General features: G+C 37.4%; 1 protein-coding gene across 3 annotated transcripts in view; it reads left to right on the top strand.

The window, feature by feature from the left end:
- Positions 1–21321, top strand: part of SIM1 (SIM bHLH transcription factor 1) — a 71431-nt gene extending 50110 nt beyond the window's left edge. For all 3 annotated transcript variants that reach the window (XM_058734813.1, XM_058734814.1, XM_058734815.1), the window contains 2 exons: positions 12585–12987; positions 15483–21321. In XM_058734813.1, the coding sequence (XP_058590796.1) occupies positions 12585–12987; positions 15483–16213 (1134 nt within the window). In that variant the 3' untranslated portion in view covers positions 16214–21321. The remainder of the gene's footprint in view (positions 1–12584; positions 12988–15482) is intronic.
- The last annotated feature ends 1080 nt before the right edge of the window (positions 21322–22401 follow it).

Below are 22401 nucleotides of genomic sequence, written 5' to 3'. Positions count from 1 at the left end.
TCTGTATTGTCTGTGCAAGTTGGGATATTCTTTTTTTTTAATTTTTATAATGTTTATTTATTTTTGAGACAGAGGGAGACAGAGCGTGAGTGGGGGAGGGTCAGAGAAAGAGGGAGACAACAGAATCTGAAACAGGCTCCGGGCTCTGAGCTGTCAGCACAGAGCCCAATGCGGGGCTCAAACCCACGAACCGTGAAATCATGACCTGAGTTGAAGTCGGACACTTAACCAACTGAGCCACCCAGGTGCCCCTGCAAATTGGGATATTCTTGATCATTTACAGCTACATATGTCATGACATAAAGGGCTTAATCAAATGTTTCTTCTATGTTTATTACCTCTTGAAAATCTTCAGTGCGGGAGTGCCTGGGTGGCTCTGTTGGTTGAGCGTCTGAATTCAGCTCAGGTCATGATCTCGGGGTTTATGAGTTCGAGCCCTGCATCAGTCTCTGTGCTTGACAGCTCGGAGCCTGGAGTCAGCTTCACATTCTGTGTTTCCTCACTCTGCCCCTCCCCTGCTCTCTGTCTCTGTCTCTCTCTCTCTCAAAAATAAATAAACATTAAAAAAAAAAAAACTTCAGTGCAATGAAAATGCCTGCAAAATTTTAGGACTTTACCTTTGGATTTCCAAAAGGATGTGGATTGTGGATTTGATGGTCTGGGAACAGCTCTCTCCATATGGAACCCTATAGGAGATTCCTTATAGAATTACACTGGAGGAAACCTGGCCTCCGGTCCAGGGTGCTGATTCCTTTCCAGCTGCACATCAGCCTGACAGCTAATGAGATGTCAACTATGGTTACTTTTCTGTGAGAAAAACAAGTGAGCCAGATCCCAGAAACATTTTTATAACTGTGGGGGGTGGATTAAGAGAAGGCCTATGACGTTTCAAACCATACTTGAGACACATTTAAAAACTTCCCATGTTTCTACTTAATGAAATATATAAGGGAATTTACAGGTACAAAATATTTCTCACCAGAATATTCTTTGAGCTAAAAACAACTAAAATGTGGATTGAAGTTAAAAGCAATATCACAATAAGTAATAGTTATAAGTGGAACAAATCATAAAAATAATGAGAGAAAATCTTGTGAACACATTTTTAAAACATTGATTTTGAGAAGCTGACAATTTATATTATTTTCTAAATGAAGGAAGAAATGGCCAAAATATTTAAAATTGCTAAAATTGCATTTTGAGTCAGTGCTTGCTTTCTAATTGTTTATGGTATGAATAGAAATATTTATTGCTCAGTTCTTCTAGTAAGACCATTCTTGACTCTGGGATGTGACTCCACTGATATATATTTTTTAATGCATTCTCTAATTTTTCTCAAGGAAGTTTTTTAAAGCTTAACTCTTTAAGAGCTATATGCAGTTAAGCTGGATATCATAAGAAAAAATCATGAAGATTCTTTTCCAATGCTAAATATTTTGCCACTTGTGTACAAATTATGTTATACTTAGCCTTTCTTGATATGTAGTCAATACAGAAATTATTCTTACTGTTGATTAATATGACAATCGATTAGAAAAGGTGGAACAAGAAATTTCTACCTACCACTTGTAGGAATGCAGGAATGTAGAAAGTAATGCCTACTTGACGTCCTCTTTGCAGTTAGTTATGACTTCTGGGTGGTAAAATTTTGCAAGTTAAAAATGGATTCTATTATTTCCCTGCTGTTCTGTTACATTATCACAGGCACGTGTTTTCAGTCAGCTTCTCAGATTAGCAAAATAACCTGCATAATTGTAGTTTTAAAATGCATTTGATTTTGATGTTAGTTTTTCTCTTACCCTTGTGTTTATCTTTGAGAAAACCCCTGACAATCTCCAATTTGTGTAAGCCAAAGTCATTCTTTATAGTAAACACAACTCCTGTTTGAGGGAAGCATCCCCAGCAGTGGGGGTTCTTTTAATGGATATGCTGTATTACTTTAATCTAACCCTTTTACCATCTGTTCTTCCCATAACAGTGAATGAAAAAAAGAACATATTTTATGTTTCAGGGTTACATTAGTAAAAAGTAAGATAAAAGTGATTTAAAAGCATGCATATGTTCTTAGTACAATGCAGTCTGCATCTGTGATGTTTTTTTGTCCTGGTTCGGACACAAATCAAGAGGAAAGCTGCTCATGCCTGATAGAGTGAAAGTTTTTCATAGAAAACAGGACTTTACCATAAGAGGGTCTCTATATTTTACAGCTAAAAATGATAAAAACCTCAATGACCTGCCAGAATAAAAATAGATAACTGTAACATCTATTATTGGAACATCTGGTATCTTTCCTGAGTTGGGTCATTGCTGCCACATCCAGATGAATGCAGAGCACCTGTCTGGAACATCCTGTTGAGGCAGGAATGAATCTCATGACATTAAAGGGAGACTATCTGTTGGTGTGATTGTGGTGGAAGGATGTCTCTGTGATCAGAAGACATCACCCAAGGGTGTGTGGAGATAGTTTACTGTAGAGTTTGAAGACAGCCTGCTTTGTGAAAACATGCTTGGGGACCTGGGCATCCATTACTGCTTAGAGGGTAGGACACTGTTGTCTTGGTAGCTAAATACCCACGTCTAGATGAGTCTGGGGAAATGGAAGGAGCAAGGGCTCTGGAACTGCATCTCTCCTCTTAAACTTCATAGTCATGTGACCTTGGGCAAATTTTTCTTTTTTAGCTTCATTTGCTGCATCTGTAAATGGATTAATACTACTTTTTTAAAAGTTTATTTATTTATTTTGAGAGAGAAGAGAGAGAAGAGACAGAGAGAGGGAATGAGGTAGGGGCAGAGAGAGAAGGAGAGCGGGAAACCCAAGCAGGCTCTGCATTGACAGAAGCCAATTCAGCACTCAAATTCATGAACTGTGAGATCATGACCTGAGCTGAAATCAAGAGTTGGACGCTTAACTGACTGAACCACCCAGGCGCCCCTGGATTAATACTACTTTTAAGATGTTAACATTTAATAAGAGTGTCTGTGGGATCTTAGCATAGTGACTGGCACATAGCAAGTATTTAGTAATAGTAGCTATCATTGTTATGGGTATTAGTTAGCAAATGCCAATCACATAGTCAATTGCCTCTTAATCAGTCACAGTTCATTTCCCCTTCCTATGCAACTACAGTATTAATAGAGAGAGCATAATGGCTCTCTGAACTCTTAAGCTATATCATTTTTCTTTCCATTCAGGCCTGGGTCATTGTCTAACTTGTATTAAAGTTGTGTTCTGTGCACTATGTATGTTCTATTCACTAGTATAAGGGTGGGGCTGTATTTCTCATATCATCATGCATACTGCTTTGTGAATAGTAGGCACTCAATAAATATAGAATGGATCACAGGATGAATTATTGCAAGAAGTTCCCATTGGATGCACATTAAGTCCCAGCTGATGTCTTAGACCTTTAACCAGATGAGGTATCAGTCTCTTCTGGAAGGGATGATTCTTTCATGAGCTGAATCCCAAAGGGGAGCTGGGGGATACGGCTGTCCTTTGACATCCATTTCTGGCAGTCGTCTAAGCTCTTTGCCTGCCAGCTTTAGCCCACCTTTGGTGGGTGGCATTTGGCTTCATGTTTCATGAGAACAAGGGCATCTTTCATTTGACTCATTTTTAAGTTTGCCAACATCAATGCCTGTTTTGAAAATTAAATTTTAAATAAGAAATAGGGATAAATTAAGGTGCAGAGTATTCAGAATGATGACAGATTTTCTTAAAAAAGAGAAACAGAGATTTCAGTAAAATTAACCAAAAATTAACTTTCAGTAAACTTTCTTCATTTGACTGATTTAATAGGGAATTAAATCAGTCACCTTCTTAGCATTAAATATAGGAAAAAGTGCCGTTACTTTTTCAGAGGAAGAATAGCAGATATTCTGTAGCTCCTAAAACATTATTTTGTTTTACTTGAAGATACTGTAGGTACCAACAATCGCTGGAAGAATCATCTACAGGATTTGCATGTATTCCCATCCATCATGATCCCATTATCTCTCCACCCTTAAAGCACAACTTTGGGCTTTTAATCAAAGCTTGAGCAATAAGAACCAGTGGTACTGGGGTGCCTGGGTGGGCCAGTCGGTTGAGCGGTTGAGCCTCCGACTGTTGGTTTTGGCTGAGGTCACGATCTTTGTGAGATCCAGCCCCACACTGGGCTCTGTGCTGACAGTGCAGAGACTGCTAGGATTCTCTCTCTCCCTCCCTCTCTGCCCCGCCCCCACTTGTGCTCTGTCCCTCTCAAATAAGTAAACTGAAAAGAAAAAAAATAACCAGTTGTGGGGCAGGTGGGTGGCTCAATTGGTTAAATGTCTGACTCTTGCTTTCAGCTCAGGTCATGATCTCACACTTCGTGGGATCGAGCCCTGCATTGAACTCTGCGCTGACAGCATGGAGCCTGCTTGAGATTCTCTCTCCTTCCCTCTCATTGCCCCTCCCCGCCCCCACTTGTACTCTCTCTCTCATAAATAAATAAACTTAAACAAACAAACAAACAAACAAACAAACAAACAAACCAGTGGTACCAAAATGTACTTCAGCTTTGAAAATCAGAGTATTTGGAAGAAAAGGCTCTAGTGTTTCGGTGATTGGCCAGTGGCCTGATTTCTTTTTGCATTTGGGAGGTTGATTTCTTTATCCTTTAACATATATATTTTATCTCTTACATAACTGTAGGGTGGTACTGAAAGATATGACCTGTAGATAATGCAGTCTCGGGGGAAAAATCGTTTTTATAAGATGGTGATGTGATAAACATTCTTGTTTACCCAAATGAAAGTTATTAATTAAAGACATTTACATGATACATATATAACATGTTTGCATTTTAAGAGTGCTTTGATATATATTATTTGATCCTTGTTGCAATCCCATAATGTAGATAGTCTGTGCTATTCTGCAGATGGGACAATCAAGACCCAAGGAAAGTGATCTTTTCTACAAGCCACACAGTAGTGCATAGGTATACTGCTACATAGTCACATGATAGTAGATCAGGGTCCTTCCATATCTGAGTCCAATGTTGTTTCTACTGCACTCCATAGTTGATAATTTTAAATTACGTTTTAATACATAAAATATTAATAGTCAGCAATAACAACAAAGATGTTTATAAAATTAAGTTGCAGCTTTGTGGGTCAAGTTTCCTTTTCTTCAGAAAAAAATTTCATTTAATGGTTTTGTGTCTATTTTATAATGAGGCATCAATGTGCTATATAGGGCTTTTTTATTTTAAAATATTTATTTTGAAATTATTTCATACATAAGGAAAAGTTGCAAGACTAGGAATTATTTCTGTGTGCTAAACCTAGGCTCACCAGTACTTAACATTTTGCTTTTTTGCTTTATTATTTTCATTCTCTCTTTTCTTCTCTATCTTCCCTCATTTGTTTTCTCTGAATCCTTTCATAGTAGGTTCCATATATGATGCCTGTTTACTTAAACCTTAACACTTCCATGTGTATTACTTGGTATAGTGATTCTTTAGAAGTAGGAAATTGCAGTTTTTGTTAGAATTGCCAAATTCCCCTCCTTAGAGGTTGTATCAGTTGCCATTCTTACCAGCAATATGTGGAATGCCTGCATCCCCGTACTCTGCCAGGCAACGTATGGTCAAGCTTCTGAAGTTTTGCTAATCTGATGGCTGAGAAGTGGTATTTCAGTGCTGTTTTTTAAAATGTTTGTTTGTTTATGAGAGAGAGAGAGAGAGAGATGGGCAGAGAGAGAGGGAAAGAGAAAGTCCCAAGCAGGTTCTGCACTGACAGCAGTGACCCTCACCTCAGGCTCAGTCCCACAAACCATGAGATCACGACCTGAGGTGAAACCAAGAGTTTCACTGAGCCACCCAGGTGCCCCTTCAGTGCTGTTTTAATTTGCATTTATTTTATTAAGAAGTTAACTATCTTTTCATATGTCTAAGAGTTATTTTTATATTTTTCATGAGTAGTCCATTCATAGCTTTTGATCATTTTTCATTGTGCTTTTTTTTCTCTTTCTAGCTTTAGAATTGAGAAATTGAGTTTGTTTTGATTCTCTCATTTTTATGAATTTAGGTGTCTAAAGCTGTGTATCCCATAAATGAAGATATATAATATATATGAATATATGATATATAATAATATATATAATGATATATAATATATATAAATACATCATATATATTATTATACATAATATATATGATATATATCATATATATGAATATATATGATATATAATATCTTCATTATTTTTTTCCCAGAAATTCTGTAATTTATGTTTGTATTTGCCTACTTCCCCCAAGAGTTAAATAATTTTTTTAGGTGAAAGAGCTTTATAAAAAATTTATTTTTTATTCATCGTTTTCAGTGTTATCTGTAATATTTATACTTTGTGAAATTAACCAAGACTCTTTGTGAACTACTATTTGATCAATTTTGATGATTAGTCATGTACACCAAGGTTTATTCTTTATTATCAGTGTGTAAGTTTCAATAGATAGCCCTAAAAGTTAACTAATTATTCTTTTTAAGTCTTCTGTGGTCTTTAAGAAAAAATCTAGGGACGCCTGGGTGGCTCAGTCGGTTGAGTGTCCGACTTTGGCTCAGGTCACGATCTCATAGTTCGTGAGTTTGAGCCCCGCGTCAGGCTCTGTGCTGACAGCTCAGAGCCTGGAGCCTGTTTCAGATTCTGTGTCACTCTCTCTCTCTCTCCCTCCCCTGCTTGCACTCCATCTGTCTCTGTCTCAAAAATAAATAAACATTAAAAATTTTTTTTTTTATAAATCTACTTGTCCTATACTGAGAGTGGTTTCTTAGTCTCCTATTTCTCCTTGTATCTTCTATAGTTTTTTTCTTTATATAGGTGGTATTGCTGTGTTAATTGATGTGTAGACAGAAAGACATAAAAATGGTTTTAAACAAGACAGTGGTGTGATTAGATAAGTGTTTCAGAAAGGTCTCTGAGATAGCTGGGTTCTGGGAATACCCAATGCTAGCCGATGTTGGGGGCTCCTGGGGTTCATTTGTTTTTCCTGTGTCAGAAAGAAAGTAAGAGTGGTTGTGTCCAGGGGCTCCAGGGAGGGGAGAATAGGGAGTTATTGTTTAATGGGCATAGAGTTTCAGTTTTGCAGAATAAAGAGTTCTGGAGACGGATGGTGTTAATGGTTGCGCAGGAATGTGAATGTTCTCAGTGACACTGAAATGTACACTTAAAATTGGTAAGATCGGAAATTTTATGTGCATTTTACCACAGTTAAAAATAATTTAAAAAAAGGAAGAGCACAATAACAATTAAAAAGGACCAGAAAGTGGAAAAAAATACTGCTCTAGACATTTGTATATAGGTTTTTGTATGAATATAATTTTCATTTATCTGGAAAAATGCGCAGAATTACATATGGTAGTTGTACGTTCAGTATTTTTTTTTTTTAGAAACTGCCAGACTGTTTCCCAGAGTAGCTGTACCGTTTTCCCACCGGCAATATATAGGTGACCCAGTTTTCCTGTCAGCATTTGCTGTTGTCACTATTTTTAATTTTAGCCAGTCTAATAGGTATGTGGTGATATTTCATTGTGGTTTTAATTTGTATCTCCCTAATAGCTAATGATATTGAAAATCTTTTCACGTGATTATTTATCACCTGCATATCTATTTGGTGAAATGTCTCTTCATGTCCTCTTCCCATGTGTTTTTTTATTATTGAGTTTTGGAAGTTCTTTATAGATTCTGTATTCTAGTCCTTTGTTGGATATGTGGCTTTGAAATATTTTCACCCAGTTTACAGCTTGTCATTTCATCCTCTTAACAGTCTTTTGTAGAGTGAAAGTTTTTAATTTTGATCAAGTCCAATTTGTCAATTTTTTCTTCTATGCTTTGTGTTTTTGGTATCAAGTCTAAGAAATCTTTACCTAGCCCCAGATCTTAAAGATTTTCTTTTTTTGTTGTCATTTTCTAATAGTTTTACAATTTTACCTTTTATATTTAAGTCTATGATTCATCTGAGTTAATTTTTATATAAGGTATGGGACTTAGGTTGAGGTTCATTTTATTTTTGCCTGTAGATGTCCAAGTACTTCAGTGCTGTTTGTTGAGAAATCTGTCTTTGCTTTGTTGTATTGTTTTTGCATATTCATAAAAACGCAGTTGGGCATATTTGTATGGGGTTCCTTTCTAGATTCTGGATTCTGTTTTATTGATCCGTGCATGTATTTTTCCAACAATAGCACACAATTATGATAACTATAGCTATGTGGTGAGTCTCAAAGTTGGGTAGACAGATTCTCTCTCACACTTTACTCTTCTTTTTCAAATTGTTCTAACAATTCTAGTTCCTTTGCCTTTTACATAAACACTATGCATTTATTGAAACTGTTCTGTCTTCTTTTAGTCACTTTCTCTGACCTTTTAATTTGCTCTTTCCAATTTTGTTTCCTTGCATGTTTTCCAGCTTTTCTTCAATCTCCCTCATTAAATTTTTATTCAAATCTGTTCTCCTTTTCACAGCTTGTAACTTATTCTTCACTTATTCGATTTCTTTGAATTTGGTCAGTTTTCATTGCATTTTTTCCTGTTTTGATGTTGTTGTTGTTGGGTGGAGTTTGGGGTCCATTTCTTAGTTTCAAAATTTCTGATTCTGGGTGTGTGCCCATCCGTGTGTCTTTTGGACGTACTTATTTCAGTTTGGTGTGTTGTCTTACAACTTTCCCTTATGGCATAGTTGGTTATTTGATGAGAATTTTTATCAGATGAGATGGTTATTTCCATTTCATGTTTTTTTCCTACAGGAGTTTTATAGGGAGTTTAATTTTTTCCCCCTACTCCTTAGCATTTCATGAGTTGGGTTACTAATTAAAAAGCACTCTGTCTTGTCAGTTTTGTCAAATACAATTGTGTAAATGGATGATGATGCTGGTAGAGAGGGTACAGAGGAAGATGGGATTCACCTGTTACTGTTCTTCTTTCCTGTCTTCTGGATCCATGATTTCCTCCGTGTCCTCCTTTCCTTTCACTGCTATCTGTTTTATGGACATGACCCATTCTCAATTTATGCTCTTCTCCTATGAAAACGACACTTGTCTCGAGCTGCTACCTTAGATTTTGCTTGATTTTGAGCCCCTTTCCTGTGGCCAGTGCTGTGAACTACCAGCTACTGACTTCTGTTCTTATTTTGGCACTTACTTGTGGTAACTGTTCTCTTTCTGCGGATGATTTTGTCTGTTTTCCCAATGTCCTAAGCTTCTCTTTCTCTCTCTCTTTCTCTGTGTTTCTTGGAGTCTCTTACACCTACCCTTACCATACTCTCTGCATCTGCAGGTTCATAGCAGCTGCTGTTTGACTTTTTATTCTTATTTTTTAATAAATAGTTTGACATTTAGCATATTCTCTGTCTCCTTGTAATGCCAATAGGATGGGTCATGGGTGATTCAATTTGTGCTCTTTGTTGACCATATAAGTATGGGGGTAGAATGGGCAAAGAGGTACATATTCAGATGGCTGACATATGCTCATTCATACTCAGAAGACTCTAGAATATAATAATTTATTGACCAAAAGGCATCATGTGGTCCCTATAAAACTTGTGCCACAAGGGGATACTTGGGGGAAAATTGACATAATAGTAAAATAAAACTTACATAACAACTTTCTTTTTATAACCATGACAATAAAAATTCTTGGACTTGGATTATAGTTCTAAATAATTTATATTCTTTAAATAACTGAAATATATGGACGGGCATAGGAATCCTACATTTTAACACTAGAAAGGATACCAAATGATGATTATATCATATAGAATTTTAAAGCTGAAAGAAAAATTAGCATCTAATCTAATCCAATGTATCATTCTTCAGGTGAGGTTAAGAAAGACAATTTGCCTAAGATTACTCTGAGAGTTACTAGCAGGGTGGACCTGGAACCAGGTTCTCTTGGCTCCCTGTCCCTATTTCCTCTTCCATTAAATGGCCTCTATTCTGGTTTGGTCTTTGGTAGGTTAAGTATCACCATGACCCTTTTCCTGTTGCAACAGAAGAAATTAAATCACTTGCCTGAGATTGTACATGTAGTAAGCAGCAGAAGTAGGTGTGAGGATAGACCCAGAGGCTTCTCGCCTTGTTATGCAGCGTTCACTGATTGTACAGCATGCTCCGCACGTATTGGCTGCCTTCCTTCCTTTCTGCTCTCTCTCTTTCCCCTAAGACTTGATGAACACCTGAAATTTTTCAGATCAATTTATGGGTCTGTAGTGTTCTCCACAGAGTTGACACCTACTGCAGTTCATTTTAATGGGATGAATGTGGCTCAGAGATTTGATGGTGCACACAGGTGCAAGTATACAGGTCTTGAGAAACAAAGGTTTGCAGTTAGGCTTTTCCTCTGTGCCTCTAAAGCAGTGTGAGATCTTGGTCTAACTCAACCACCCAACTTTTGCCTGCTTCAAGGGCAGTGCGCCTGCTGTCATGGTTTCCTCACTATTGACAAGAGGCTTATCCATCACATTCGTCTTTGGGTGCTCGTGAAATGTATACCTCATGTATGCCGGGGTTGCCTTGTGTTGAATTTTCTTTGTGAGAGAAGGACAGAATGTTCTTCTCTGCTGCGCCAATAGCACTTCCCCATATGCACTCAGGGAAAGCTTTTTCCTCTCTCAACAAGGCTCAAAAGTCTTGACTGGAGTACTTCAGAAATAGACCTGGTTTATACTTTTATCAAAACAAGCAGAGTCTGGGCAATTCCTGGCTTGGAAGAGCACTGATGATCTGAAATTTTCCTAGGTAAGTGCACAAATGGTGTTACCAAAGGGCAAATGTCGAGCACTCTCATCCCCCCTCGGTAAGGAGATGTGTGCCAACCCTCACTTGCTGAAAGTGAATGTGGTGTCTTAGAAAAAGAGAGGCTGGCATTCATGGGGAAAAAAGACTGATGGCAGGTGGAGGTGTGATGTAGGGAAATGGCGCTCAGGATCCCTTGTTGTGCTCATCTTATGGTTCTACAGGGAGAGAAGTTGCATTTACGTTTTTTTTTTTTTCTTGGTGGAATATGCTGATAGTCCACGTGTACCTTTGGAAAATAATTAAAATAATAATTAGATATGGTAATGGAAAAATCTTGAGCTTAGAATTTGTGTAGCACTCTTTCCTGAACTTGCTATGTTATTAGCATACTTTGGATTTCCCCCAGGGGAACCTCTGTACCTCATCTCCCTGGCTCTAAGAGCCCCAAGCAGAGCTGCCTGAATTTCTCCTAGGCTCCCCCACAGCACCACACATCCATCCCTCTTTCTTCTGGGGTAAGAAATAACATGTAAGTGGACTCATTTTTTAGTTCCTGAGACTGTATTTTGTTTCCTGCCACTTTTCTGGAAATCTAACATTGGATCCTTTTTTCTCTCCTTGACAGTGTCCTCTCTCAAGGGTAAAATCGTAGTTTGGAGTGCAGGCTTTGAGACCAGATAGACTGTGGGGTGGCCATACCATCTTATTAAAACTCCCCAGTGACGCAGTTTCCCCATCGAGGAAATGGAGATATGTTACTGTCCAGGAGGCTGTGAGGATTCAATGATATAATGTATGTACTATGGTTAGCAATTGCCAGGCACACTGTAAGTTCTCAATAAATGGCATCTATTATGATCTTGGCAGGTAATCTCTACACGGCACCTAGATTTGTGTTTGGCATAAGTAAGCAAAAACTGGTAGAAATCGTATTACTCTTTAGTGGCTCATGAGGAACTTCAAATTGAGCATACCTCCCAGGGAGGTCTGTCACACCATTTACGTTTTCTTTCAACACCAGATCACACACTCTGGCAACAGGTGAGCAGTGTGATCCCAGCACAGTATTGCCTGCGGCTGTTTTGCCCTGACGATCCTATGCATATTTGAAAGTTTACTTTAGGAAGCAAGAAACACATCCTAGTGAATAGACTCAGTCTGTATGGGCAAGGCTTTTTAAAAGTATGTTTGCCATTGAATTAGTTAGGCCTTTATTAACTATCCTATTGTGTATCAAGCATGGCCCTCAGAGCACTAAGTCTGGCATGAAGAGTGAAGAGGGTGCAGCACTTTGGAACTTAAACCTTATTTTCATTTTGTCTTTTAATTAAGAAAAAAATTCTGAACAGTAAATTGAAATAGAATATAGAGCTTTCTTGGACTCTCCCTTTGGCACTCCCATTTGAGTAGTGATGAAGAGCTTGGGTTTCAATCTTGACTGCCACCCACTAACCTGGGCCTGAACAAATCATTTTCTCTTTGGGCCTTAGTTTCTCTATTCATGCAATGGGTTACCAATATCTTCATGAAAGGGTTAATATTAAAAAAACGAGGTGAAGTCACTCACAGGAAGTACTTCCAGAAGTGGGTGGTATTTAGTTCCCCCCTGTTTGTTATTATTTTCATCTCCTCCTTTCAGCAGCCAAAAGGATTTTCTTTTGAGGCACTATGGCTCTTTAACTGATTCCAAGTCAGAGGTGCCCAGTGTGGTGCTAGAGTTTATAGAGCTTAACCTGGTGCCTTAAGCCCAATGTGACCTTAGTGGTGCTTGCAGAGTAAAAAGGCTATTTTTTTTTTTTTGAAATGTACTTTCCTCACTCTTTTTGTTTCAGTATTCGGGATTTCACACGGAAAGATCTGAATCTGATCACGACAGCCAGTGGGGTGGAAGTCCCCTGACAGACACAGCCTCTCCGCAGCTCCTGGACCCCGGGGAGAGGCCAGGATCTCAGCATGACGCGTCGTGCGCCTACAGACAATTCTCTGACCGCAGCTCTCTCTGCTATGGCTTTGCGCTGGACCATTCCAGGCTGGTGGAGGAGAGGCATTTCCACACCCAAGCCTGCGAGGGAGGCCGGTGTGAGGCAGGCAGGTACTTCCTGGGAACGCCGCAGGCCGGGAGGGAGCCCTGGTGGGGCTCTCGTGCAGCCTTGCCCCTGACCAAGTCCTCCCCAGAAAGCAGAGAAGCCTATGAAAACAGCATGCCTCACATCGCTTCAGTGCACAGGATCCACGGTAAGGGTAGTTGAAGTGACTCCTGAGCCGGCAGCTTTGAGCCCCTGGGCAGGTTTCTAATATTCTAGGTTTGACACTGGAGTGACTCACCCAGTGGTCTTCTCCTTTGAAATTACACACCAGCAACTCACACTAGGGGGGTTTTACAAACCAGAGCCACTCATTTGAAGTGTATTAATTTTTGGTAATGTTTGCCAAATGCATTTATTTTTGACAGGTGAGTAAAAATGATTCCCATTTTAAGTATCATAGAAAGTGTAGAAATTAAGGCCAATTTTTAAGGAAGTCTGTTGAACTTGAAATTGGTATGCACTTAAATTGCTTGCATGTTAGTTTTTTCTGTACTCTGATCCTTCAGATGTGGACCTCGGTAGTTTTGGGGCTTGTGTAGTAGTGCTTCTCAATAAGGACACCACTGTTGGGGAGGCCAGGCTTTGCTTCATGGCCTGTCACTCACTTCACAGGTGATTTACCCTTCCTGGCCCTCTGGGCATTAAATGCTGATAACCACCCCTTTCCCCCATTATTAGGACAACCCATTGGTCCCTATGAGTAAAGGATGAAGTGATAGAGAGAACCCATGGAAAATTTCCCCTTGGGATTATGACACAGTTTTACGAGCACACAGAAATGGGCACTATGGTTGAAGTCTTCAGTGGCAGTAATGCTCTTCTTTGTTCATTTCAAAGTTCACTGGTGAAGAAAAGCCCTTTCTGTCCATTCCAAGTGTGGGTCCAAGCAGGTCTCTTACACCCTCCCTATTTCATTACAAGTCAGTGTCCTTTAGACTGACCTGACACGATGATGTTACTCTTCTTGCTGGGTCTTTAGGATGAGAAATGTGTTAGACAATGTTGTACTCACCTATAGTCTCCTGTCAGATACCACCCAGGCACTGACTGTCTTCTGTGAAGGATCTTAATTTGTTTCCGTTTTTGCTTTTTTATTTTTCTGCTCTTGCTTTGAGTATCTCTAGCATGGTAGACTGGTAATGGAAACCCAGGGCAAAGGGCAATTGCTTGCCAAAGAATGGAGTGAAGTGAAAATCCTGGCTTAACCTACATGGTCTGGAAGAAAATATTAGAAATAAAATAAGAAGAAAAAGGAAAAGGAAAGCAATGAATAGTGTGATCCAGGGCTTCTCTGCTGCATTAAGCAGTTTACAGCTTTCGTATGCCCCTTCCTGATTTTCTTCTCTCTTTTTATATTGACTTCAGAATGCTTTGAGACTAGTGGAATTTATGGAATATATTTTGGATGCATTATTTCTCTATATTAGATCTCTCTCCTTGGTTCAGAACAGATTGTTATTAACATTTAAAACATTTATTTGTTTATTTTTTAAAAAAGATTTATTTATTTAAATTCAAGTTAGTTAACAGACAGTGTAGTATTAGTTTCAGGAGTAGAACCCAGTGATTCATCACTTCCATCTAACACCCAGTGCTCATCCCAACAAGTGCCCTTCTTGTTGCCCGTCACCCATTTAGCCCATGTCCCCACCCAACACCCTGCCAGCAACACTCGGTTTGTTCTCTGTATTAAGAGTCCCTTATGGTTTGTCTCCCTCTCTGTTTTTATCTTTTTTTTCTTCTCTTTCCCTATGTTCCTCTGTTTTGTTTTGTTTCTTAAATTCCACATATGAGTGAAATCGTATGATACTTGTCTTTCTCTGACAGACTTATTTTGCTTAGCATTTATTCTTCACCTTATTTCAGAAACAATCTAAGATACCAGAGTTACTGTATGAGTATATATAAAACTGAGATATATACCTCTAGATTTGAGAAAAAAAATATTTATGTTTTTGATTGGGACAAGATATATTTGTGTATATATATTGTATATATATTGTATATTGTGTATATATTGTATATATGTGTATATATATATATATACATATATCTCCATACATACACATATGAATATATATATTTAACCCTCAAATAGTTATAAAACTAGCATTAGAGCTTTATTGTAACTCTACTTATGATACACTTAATAATTTTAACATTTGAGATGATTTACTTAGAATTGGGAAACTAGTCCAGTCTATATCATTGTCTTCCTCAAATCCAATGGAAAGCGTCTTCTAAGTATCAGTTTAACGTAACATTTCTTTAGAAAATAACATAAACCAAATGCTATGCGTTTTAATTTCATTTTTTACAGTCAGGCAGGTCCAATGATATGCATACATGGAGAAGTATAAACATGCTACCATTTTGCTAATTGACATCCACAACCCATGAAGAAGGTTCACCTTCTAAAAAAACTTGTGATAAACTTCCTCTCCACTTAAAAGCCGCTGAAAACTATGAATGCCAGGACGATTGATTGACGCTTTGTTTGTCATGAAAGCCTGTGTCTGTTTCAAATATTGGTGCATATAGTTAAAATGAAAGATGAAGGTTTCTTTTAATAGGAAAAAGAAAATGCCCTTGCATTTTGGGGGGTGAATTTTGAGACCACTTTTTACTTTTTCTAATTTCTAGGGCGAGGTCACTGGGATGAAGATAGTGTGGTGAGTTCTCCAGACCCTGGATCTGCCAGCGAATCAGGTGACCGATACCGCACTGAGCAGTATCAAAGTAGCCCACATGAACCTAGCAAAATTGAAACTCTGATAAGAGCCACCCAGCAAATGATTAAAGAAGAAGAGAACAGATTGCAGCTAAGGAAAGCCCCCCCAGACCAACTGGCCTCCATTAATGGAGCTGGGAAAAAACACTCCCTCTGTTTTGCAAACTATCAACAGCCCCCACCAACAGGGGAAGTCTGCCACGGCTCTGCTCTTGCCAACACTTCACCATGTGACCACATCCAGCAGAGAGAGGGAAAGATGCTGAGCCCCCACGAAAATGACTATGACAACAGTCCCACTGCACTGTCTCGAATAAGTAGTCCCAATTCGGATCGCATTTCAAAATCCAGTTTGATCCTAGCTAAAGACTATCTACATTCGGAAATGTCTCCACATCAGACCGCGGGAGACCATCCCGCCGTCTCTCCAAACTGCTTTGGTTCTCACCGGCAGTATTTCGATAAGCATGCTTACACATTAACTGGATATGCCCTGGAGCACTTATATGACACTGAAACCATTAGAAACTATTCCTTGGGCTGTAATGGCTCACACTTTGATGTAACTTCCCATCTAAGGATGCAGCCAGACCCAGCACAAGGACACAAGGGAACATCTGTTATAATAACCAATGGAAGCTGATGTTTTTCTAAAATATTTTGTTCTTTAAGGATCTCTGAAACATATTTATAGTTTAATACCCCATTACTAGCATTTACTATGCCACAGATGGTTAGAGAGGATAATTTAAGTTACTGGGTATTTGACATGTGTTCCTGTGAAATCAAAGAAAAGAGCACTTGCGTTCAGGGTTACACACAGATAATGGAGCTAAAGTGAATACATAAATTGCCCCTCTAATTATATGGGAGCCAGAATACATAAATTTTGAATTGAAAAGTACTCTTGTAGATTAAGTGAGCATATACACCACATGAAAGACTGGTGGAGGACAGCATGGCATACTGAGGATCCAGTAAACCTCATACACACAGACCAACCACGATCCACAGACTGCTGTGCACACTTTGCATGCAGAAATATAGACTATACACCTTAAATACAACCCAAACGGGTAAGTTTTCTTAACCTTAGCACATTAAGTGTATTCAAGAAATTTTCCTTCCTAAAATAACTGAGAAAGAGAGAGATACATCTTGTAAACTGGTTTCTTAATTGTGGTTTTGACCAGCCAGCTCATTTGGTTCAGGCATAAATTAGGGAAATGGTTCCGGATATGGTACAAGAATGAGTTTCCACCTGGTATCCATTATAAGCAATCAGGAAGTGGTGATTTTTCACCTTACTTTTGAGTTAGACAAGGAACAGGATCACACTGACATAGCAGTGAGGGTTTTCTAAGTAAAAGCACGGAGATGTTGGGACACACTTCAAAAACCTAGTGTGCCTAACTGGAAATAGTTTACTAAAGATGGAAAGGCCAGAGGCATAAGAAATGAAATGATATCTCAACACAACAATTTAAGGCTCAGAATATGTAATCAACATATTTGAGGCTTATGAAACCAACCGAATAAAATCCTCAAACCAATTCACCAAGAAAAAAAAGGTTGATCACTACAGAAAATAAGTAAGGGAAGCCAGTGAAGTGCTACATAGCAGCGGTGTAAGTGTTTGAAAAACATTTCAAAGCACAGATGTGCAAATGTGACAACATGTGGAGAGCCTCAGGAAAGAGCCTCAGATAAAAGCATGGGCTGATAGACAAGTGGTTAAAAGTGCACGAGTATACTTCGATTGAAAGAACATGCAAAGCGCTCATTTTCCTTATTGTTTGTAAATGGCAAAAACAACAAGCTTGGTGTTAAGTTTGTGTGATACAGTAGAAAGACCAGCAGACTGGAATGCAAGATCTCTGGGTTCCAGTTCTGACACTGCCTGTAACCCGTTTGGGGAATATTGATGACTGGGCCCTACTTTCTTTGTCTGTATGGCTATTCTGATGTTTCATGGTTTTGTGGATCGTTGGTGCAGCAGAAGTATACTTGTTAACCAGTTAACTCTGTGCTGTCAGTTGTCAAGACTGATCACTCTGGCTTCTCTGCCCTCGTACAGAGGTCTAGGTGCTTTGTAACTTCAGCAGGTACAGGGGCTCTTTTAACCATGTATAGCTGTGATCAACTTTCTGGTTCAGCCAAAATGTAGACGGTAGAAACTGATGAGGGAGCAGAAAAAAAGTAAGATTTATTTAATGCGCTGTTCTCTAGGAATCAAAGCAAAGTGACACAAGTGATTAGAGAAATTTCATAGGTAGTATTTCCTGGGCGTCCCATGTCTCAAACTCTTGCCATATGCAAGGAGGGGAATGTATTGGAAGAAACTGACTTATAATTTTGAAGGCAGAACATGACATTGACCACTCAGGGATTAGTACTCTATGTTCATCATTTAATACAGTTATTTGAGAGTTTATGGGTAGGTGACAATCTGAATGATGATAATTGGAGAGAAGAAGACCGGGATGTTTGTATAGAAGAAAAGAGGCTACATGAAATTGAGTAAGTATTTCTTGGGTATGACATAGCAACATTTGTCTTCTAAATGGAAAAAGTTTCTCACAAGTGAGAAAGTTAGTGGTTATCATATATACTGTCAAAAAAAAACTTCAAAGAACAATAAAAATGACATTTTGGGCCATAGAAGCAAAAGTGTTCAGTGATTTTGAGACAAATATTTATGAAAAAACCCTGGAATACATAAAATACATTTTTGTTCAATTTGAAGCATGAAGTAGGAATGCTAACGTGTTTGGAGAATTCTGTAGATGGGTAAATGGTTCAAAGACACAGGTATCTGAAGAATATGGTGTATTTTGGAAAGGAAATCTATACACATGGGTTTTATTGATGGATATACATTCTACCAAAAATGTCAGAGACAGATGCTATAAAATAAATAGAACCTTAAGAATCAAGGGAAATGAACTGATGTGAAAGAAAAGAATGTCATTAAAGAGATTTCACTTAAATTTTAAAATGATATAGTTAAGTGATGAAAAATAAATTATGAACTTTACAAATGGGGGTAATCAGAAGGAATAACGCTCTTTAAAATGATATGACCCATATTTTTAAGTGAAGACAAAATTAACTACATTAGATCTTAATTAAAAATTTTGGCCCAGTTTTAAATACAAAGCATTTATTTAGTTTACAGGTCAATAACTTTATAGTAGCAGATTTATTACATTACATATAATGCCTTATAGGCCCATAATATTATATAGCTTACCTTTTTTGCAATGTGGCATAATTATTACAAAATGACCTCAAAATAAGATGAGACAGTTTATGACAAAGTACCTTTTTAATATACACAAAAATGTGTTAAAATTTATTTATAATCTACATTATCTTGTTCTGTCCAATAACATATTTCCTCATAATGAAGATGGCATCTATGTCTTCTTAAGATATGGGATGTAAAATGCATATGTTCCCAATAACTTCCCAATTAGTTAAATTGGCTTTAGTTTCAATCCTTGATTTCCATAACTTTGCTAAATGTTGAGAATCATGATACTAGATTGAAATAGAGAAGTCTGATTTTTATACCACCTTTGGGATTCATAAAAATGTGCTATATCCAATTATTAGTATCATATGTAGCAATTCCATTAGAGGATACAAAGTTCTTGCTTTCTAGGAGTAGTAAGAATATCTTTATTGCCCATTTTACGTACCTGTCATACCCAATTTGAAAATTTGGATGACCAAAGAAATAAATAAATATTTTCCCAATGTTTCTTGAGAAAATTCCATTAAAACCTTTGAGAATATACAGATGTGATGTGTTATTTTTAGATGCATGATATTAATGTTATAATCACTACAGGTCAGACAATTCAGCGTACTTCAGTTTCACAAGTCTTGTGACATACTGTGCTGAATATAATGGGCTAGCTTTTCTAAGCTGTAATTGTCTGATCCAGGATAATATGACACAGTGCTGATGTGACATTCAAAATGAGACAGGATGCAATAAATGATTTGCTTGCCTTCAGTGTTTATACAGAAAACCCACTTATTCTCTCTTGATTATATTTTATAGGGCTAGAATACTTCCATCGGGTACTATTCTTAATTCTCTCTACACCCTGCTGCCACATGCTGCCTTTGGGCAGAGAATCCCACTTAAAATGAGCTTTAATGGGATCGTCCAGAAAAGGATAATATGCTCCATTTTCTTTTCTTTTTTAAATGAGGGATAAGGATCTATTCAATAAAAGGTCATTTGGAAAATATGCATAGCTATTTTAAAATAAAATGAAAGGCTTTTTACCCCCCAAGACCTAGACCAAATAAGTTTGATAGAAGACACTACAGCTGAAGAGACATTCTGAATACAGATATGTTATTTTATAGCTCTCTCTCTTTCAAGAGTAGGACATTACTAAGATAGTGCAATTCTATTAGTACTAGTAGTATTTGGAAGTGACAGAGTGAATGCTGATATTTGGAAAATTGAGGATTTGGCTATTTGGGGGGGGTCACTTAGTTTTCCCAGTGGAATAGCATACACTTTAATATACTTTCTTTGATTTAAAAAGTTTGAATGTCCAGATTTGGTTCCCCAGTTCAACTCAAAGCATAGAACATAGATATACATTCTATTTTCTGAATGATTTAACAAAGAATGTGAATCCTATGGCTCTCCAAATAAGTGATTCAATTTTAATGTAAATGTGTTTTTGTGAGTAGGAATTTGACTCTAAGACAGCAAATCTATTGGTTTGTTCTCATTGGGACATGCATTGCAGATAAATTATCGTTCTAAACTTTAAATGAACAACAGAACAACTATGGACACATGTAAAGGGTATGTTACATAGAAAATACTCTTGGGGGAAATTTCCATGTGGTGCTCATTTCTTGTGCATAAAAGTTGTACGGGTAGCGCTCAACTTAAAACGTGATACTGTGCTCATATCCAAATGGGGATTTGTTCAGAGTTCCTTCTCTAGCACTGTATGCAGAAAGGCCATACGTGTGAGTATGTATGTGTGTATGTATGTGTGTGTACACGCACATACATACACACACAATTGTAAAGCAAGTAACAAGATTCTGTTCTACTGTGCTCCTTAAAAACTGATGGTTCACATGAGAAATCCTAATAATTTCAAACCAAACACTTATAATTTTATTTATTGCAATTTTGCTGCATGGGACTTTGCTTTCATACACCTACATAGTGGAGAGTTTGTCCTAGTTTGCTGATCTGGAACACATTTAATCACAGTTGAATTTACACCCAACAACCCTGATGTGTTTACATTTCAAAAGAAATGAAATTGGCGTGGAAAAAGTTTTAGAAGTACTGTAACTTTTTTTCCGTTTTTTTCCAAAGGGAATTATTTCAAAAAGAAAAATGAAATGTACGAGTAGGCACTTCAAAAAAAGATAAAATATTTTATGTTTGTTTTTTGACTGACATGCTATAAAAAGGCTTATATTTGTGAAAGAAGATACTGATTGCCAATATTTCAAGTACCATCTTGCAATGTATAGTTTTTAGTGACATCGTAGTATAAATCTGTAATTTGAACTTTTGCTTTGGAATGTAAAGTAGAAAATATTAGCTATGTTAATGATATCTTGCAAAGTGTTCCCATTTATAATTATTTATATTGTAAATAGCTTTCTGAAGTAAATTCGAAGTTAATGTGCATAAAATGTATTTATTATGTGAGGAATTTTTTTGGTTTAAAATATAGTTACCAATATGCAGTTTGAGTCTGGATTATTCATTGCATGATAAGTCCATAGGATAAAACAGACTGTCAACTAGAAGATGGAACTGTAAAGAAATAAGAACCATTTGAGCTCTAGATTCTGTTGGAACAGATAACACACACATACACACACACTTTAGGAGCCTAGCAATAGAAGCTTACATATATACACACTAACTATTAAGTAATGGGTCTGATTTTCACTAGATGCTAGAAAATGATTTCTCAATTTAGAACATCTTAAGAAGGACTTCTTTGGTCTCCACTTTGTTAAAATAAAGCAAGAAATTTAAAAGTACAGATTACATTTTTTTAATGTCTATTTTTGAGAGAGGAGACAGAGTGTGAGCAGGGGAGGGGCAGAGAGAGTGAGGGAGAGATAGAATCTGAAGCAGGTTCCAGGTTCTGAGCTGGACAGGCACAGAGCCTGATGTGGGGCTTGAACCCATGGACCGAGAGATCATGATCTGAGCTTAACCTACTGAGCCACCCAGGCATCCCAAAAAGTACAGATTACATTTTTAATGTTCAAGGGAAAAGAAAACCCAAATAGGAGATTTTTTAGTTTTCTGTCACTTAAAAACATATAAAAAACATATCTTGAATAATTTGATTTTGGAATCCAAAGTACTTTTTAAATCTATAATTAGTAATTTAGGTCAAACAGAAATAAATTTCCAGGTAGTTCACAGCACCTGACATGTTTTTTTTTTTTCTTTCAGGGATTTTTGATATACTTTGGTGTATTCTAGAAATTGTCAACCTTAGCCAATTTGACAAACTTGCACAATATATTATTAATTCAATAGAAATGTTTGTATTTCAAAAAACTTTTTTTGACAAAGTTGCCCCAAGTATTATCACCATTAATATTATAGCATTTATCAGATATTTTCCAACATGATTTTGTAAATAATTGTTTTAACGTTTTTTTTTCTAAAAGTAAAATTATTTTTACCTACTTTATTTGAATTTAATCTACATTTATGGGATACTAGTATATGCCTCAAATGGGATAGACACCAAGAATCCTCCTCATTGTACAGCATTATAGCAAAGCACATATAGAGGCTTC

Source organism: Neofelis nebulosa, chromosome 6 (assembly GCF_028018385.1).
Source record: "Neofelis nebulosa isolate mNeoNeb1 chromosome 6, mNeoNeb1.pri, whole genome shotgun sequence".
NCBI classification, from domain to species: domain Eukaryota; kingdom Metazoa; phylum Chordata; class Mammalia; order Carnivora; family Felidae; genus Neofelis; species Neofelis nebulosa.
The sequence above is the reverse complement of the archived record's forward strand: the minus strand, read 5'-3'. Positions and strand labels throughout refer to the sequence as shown.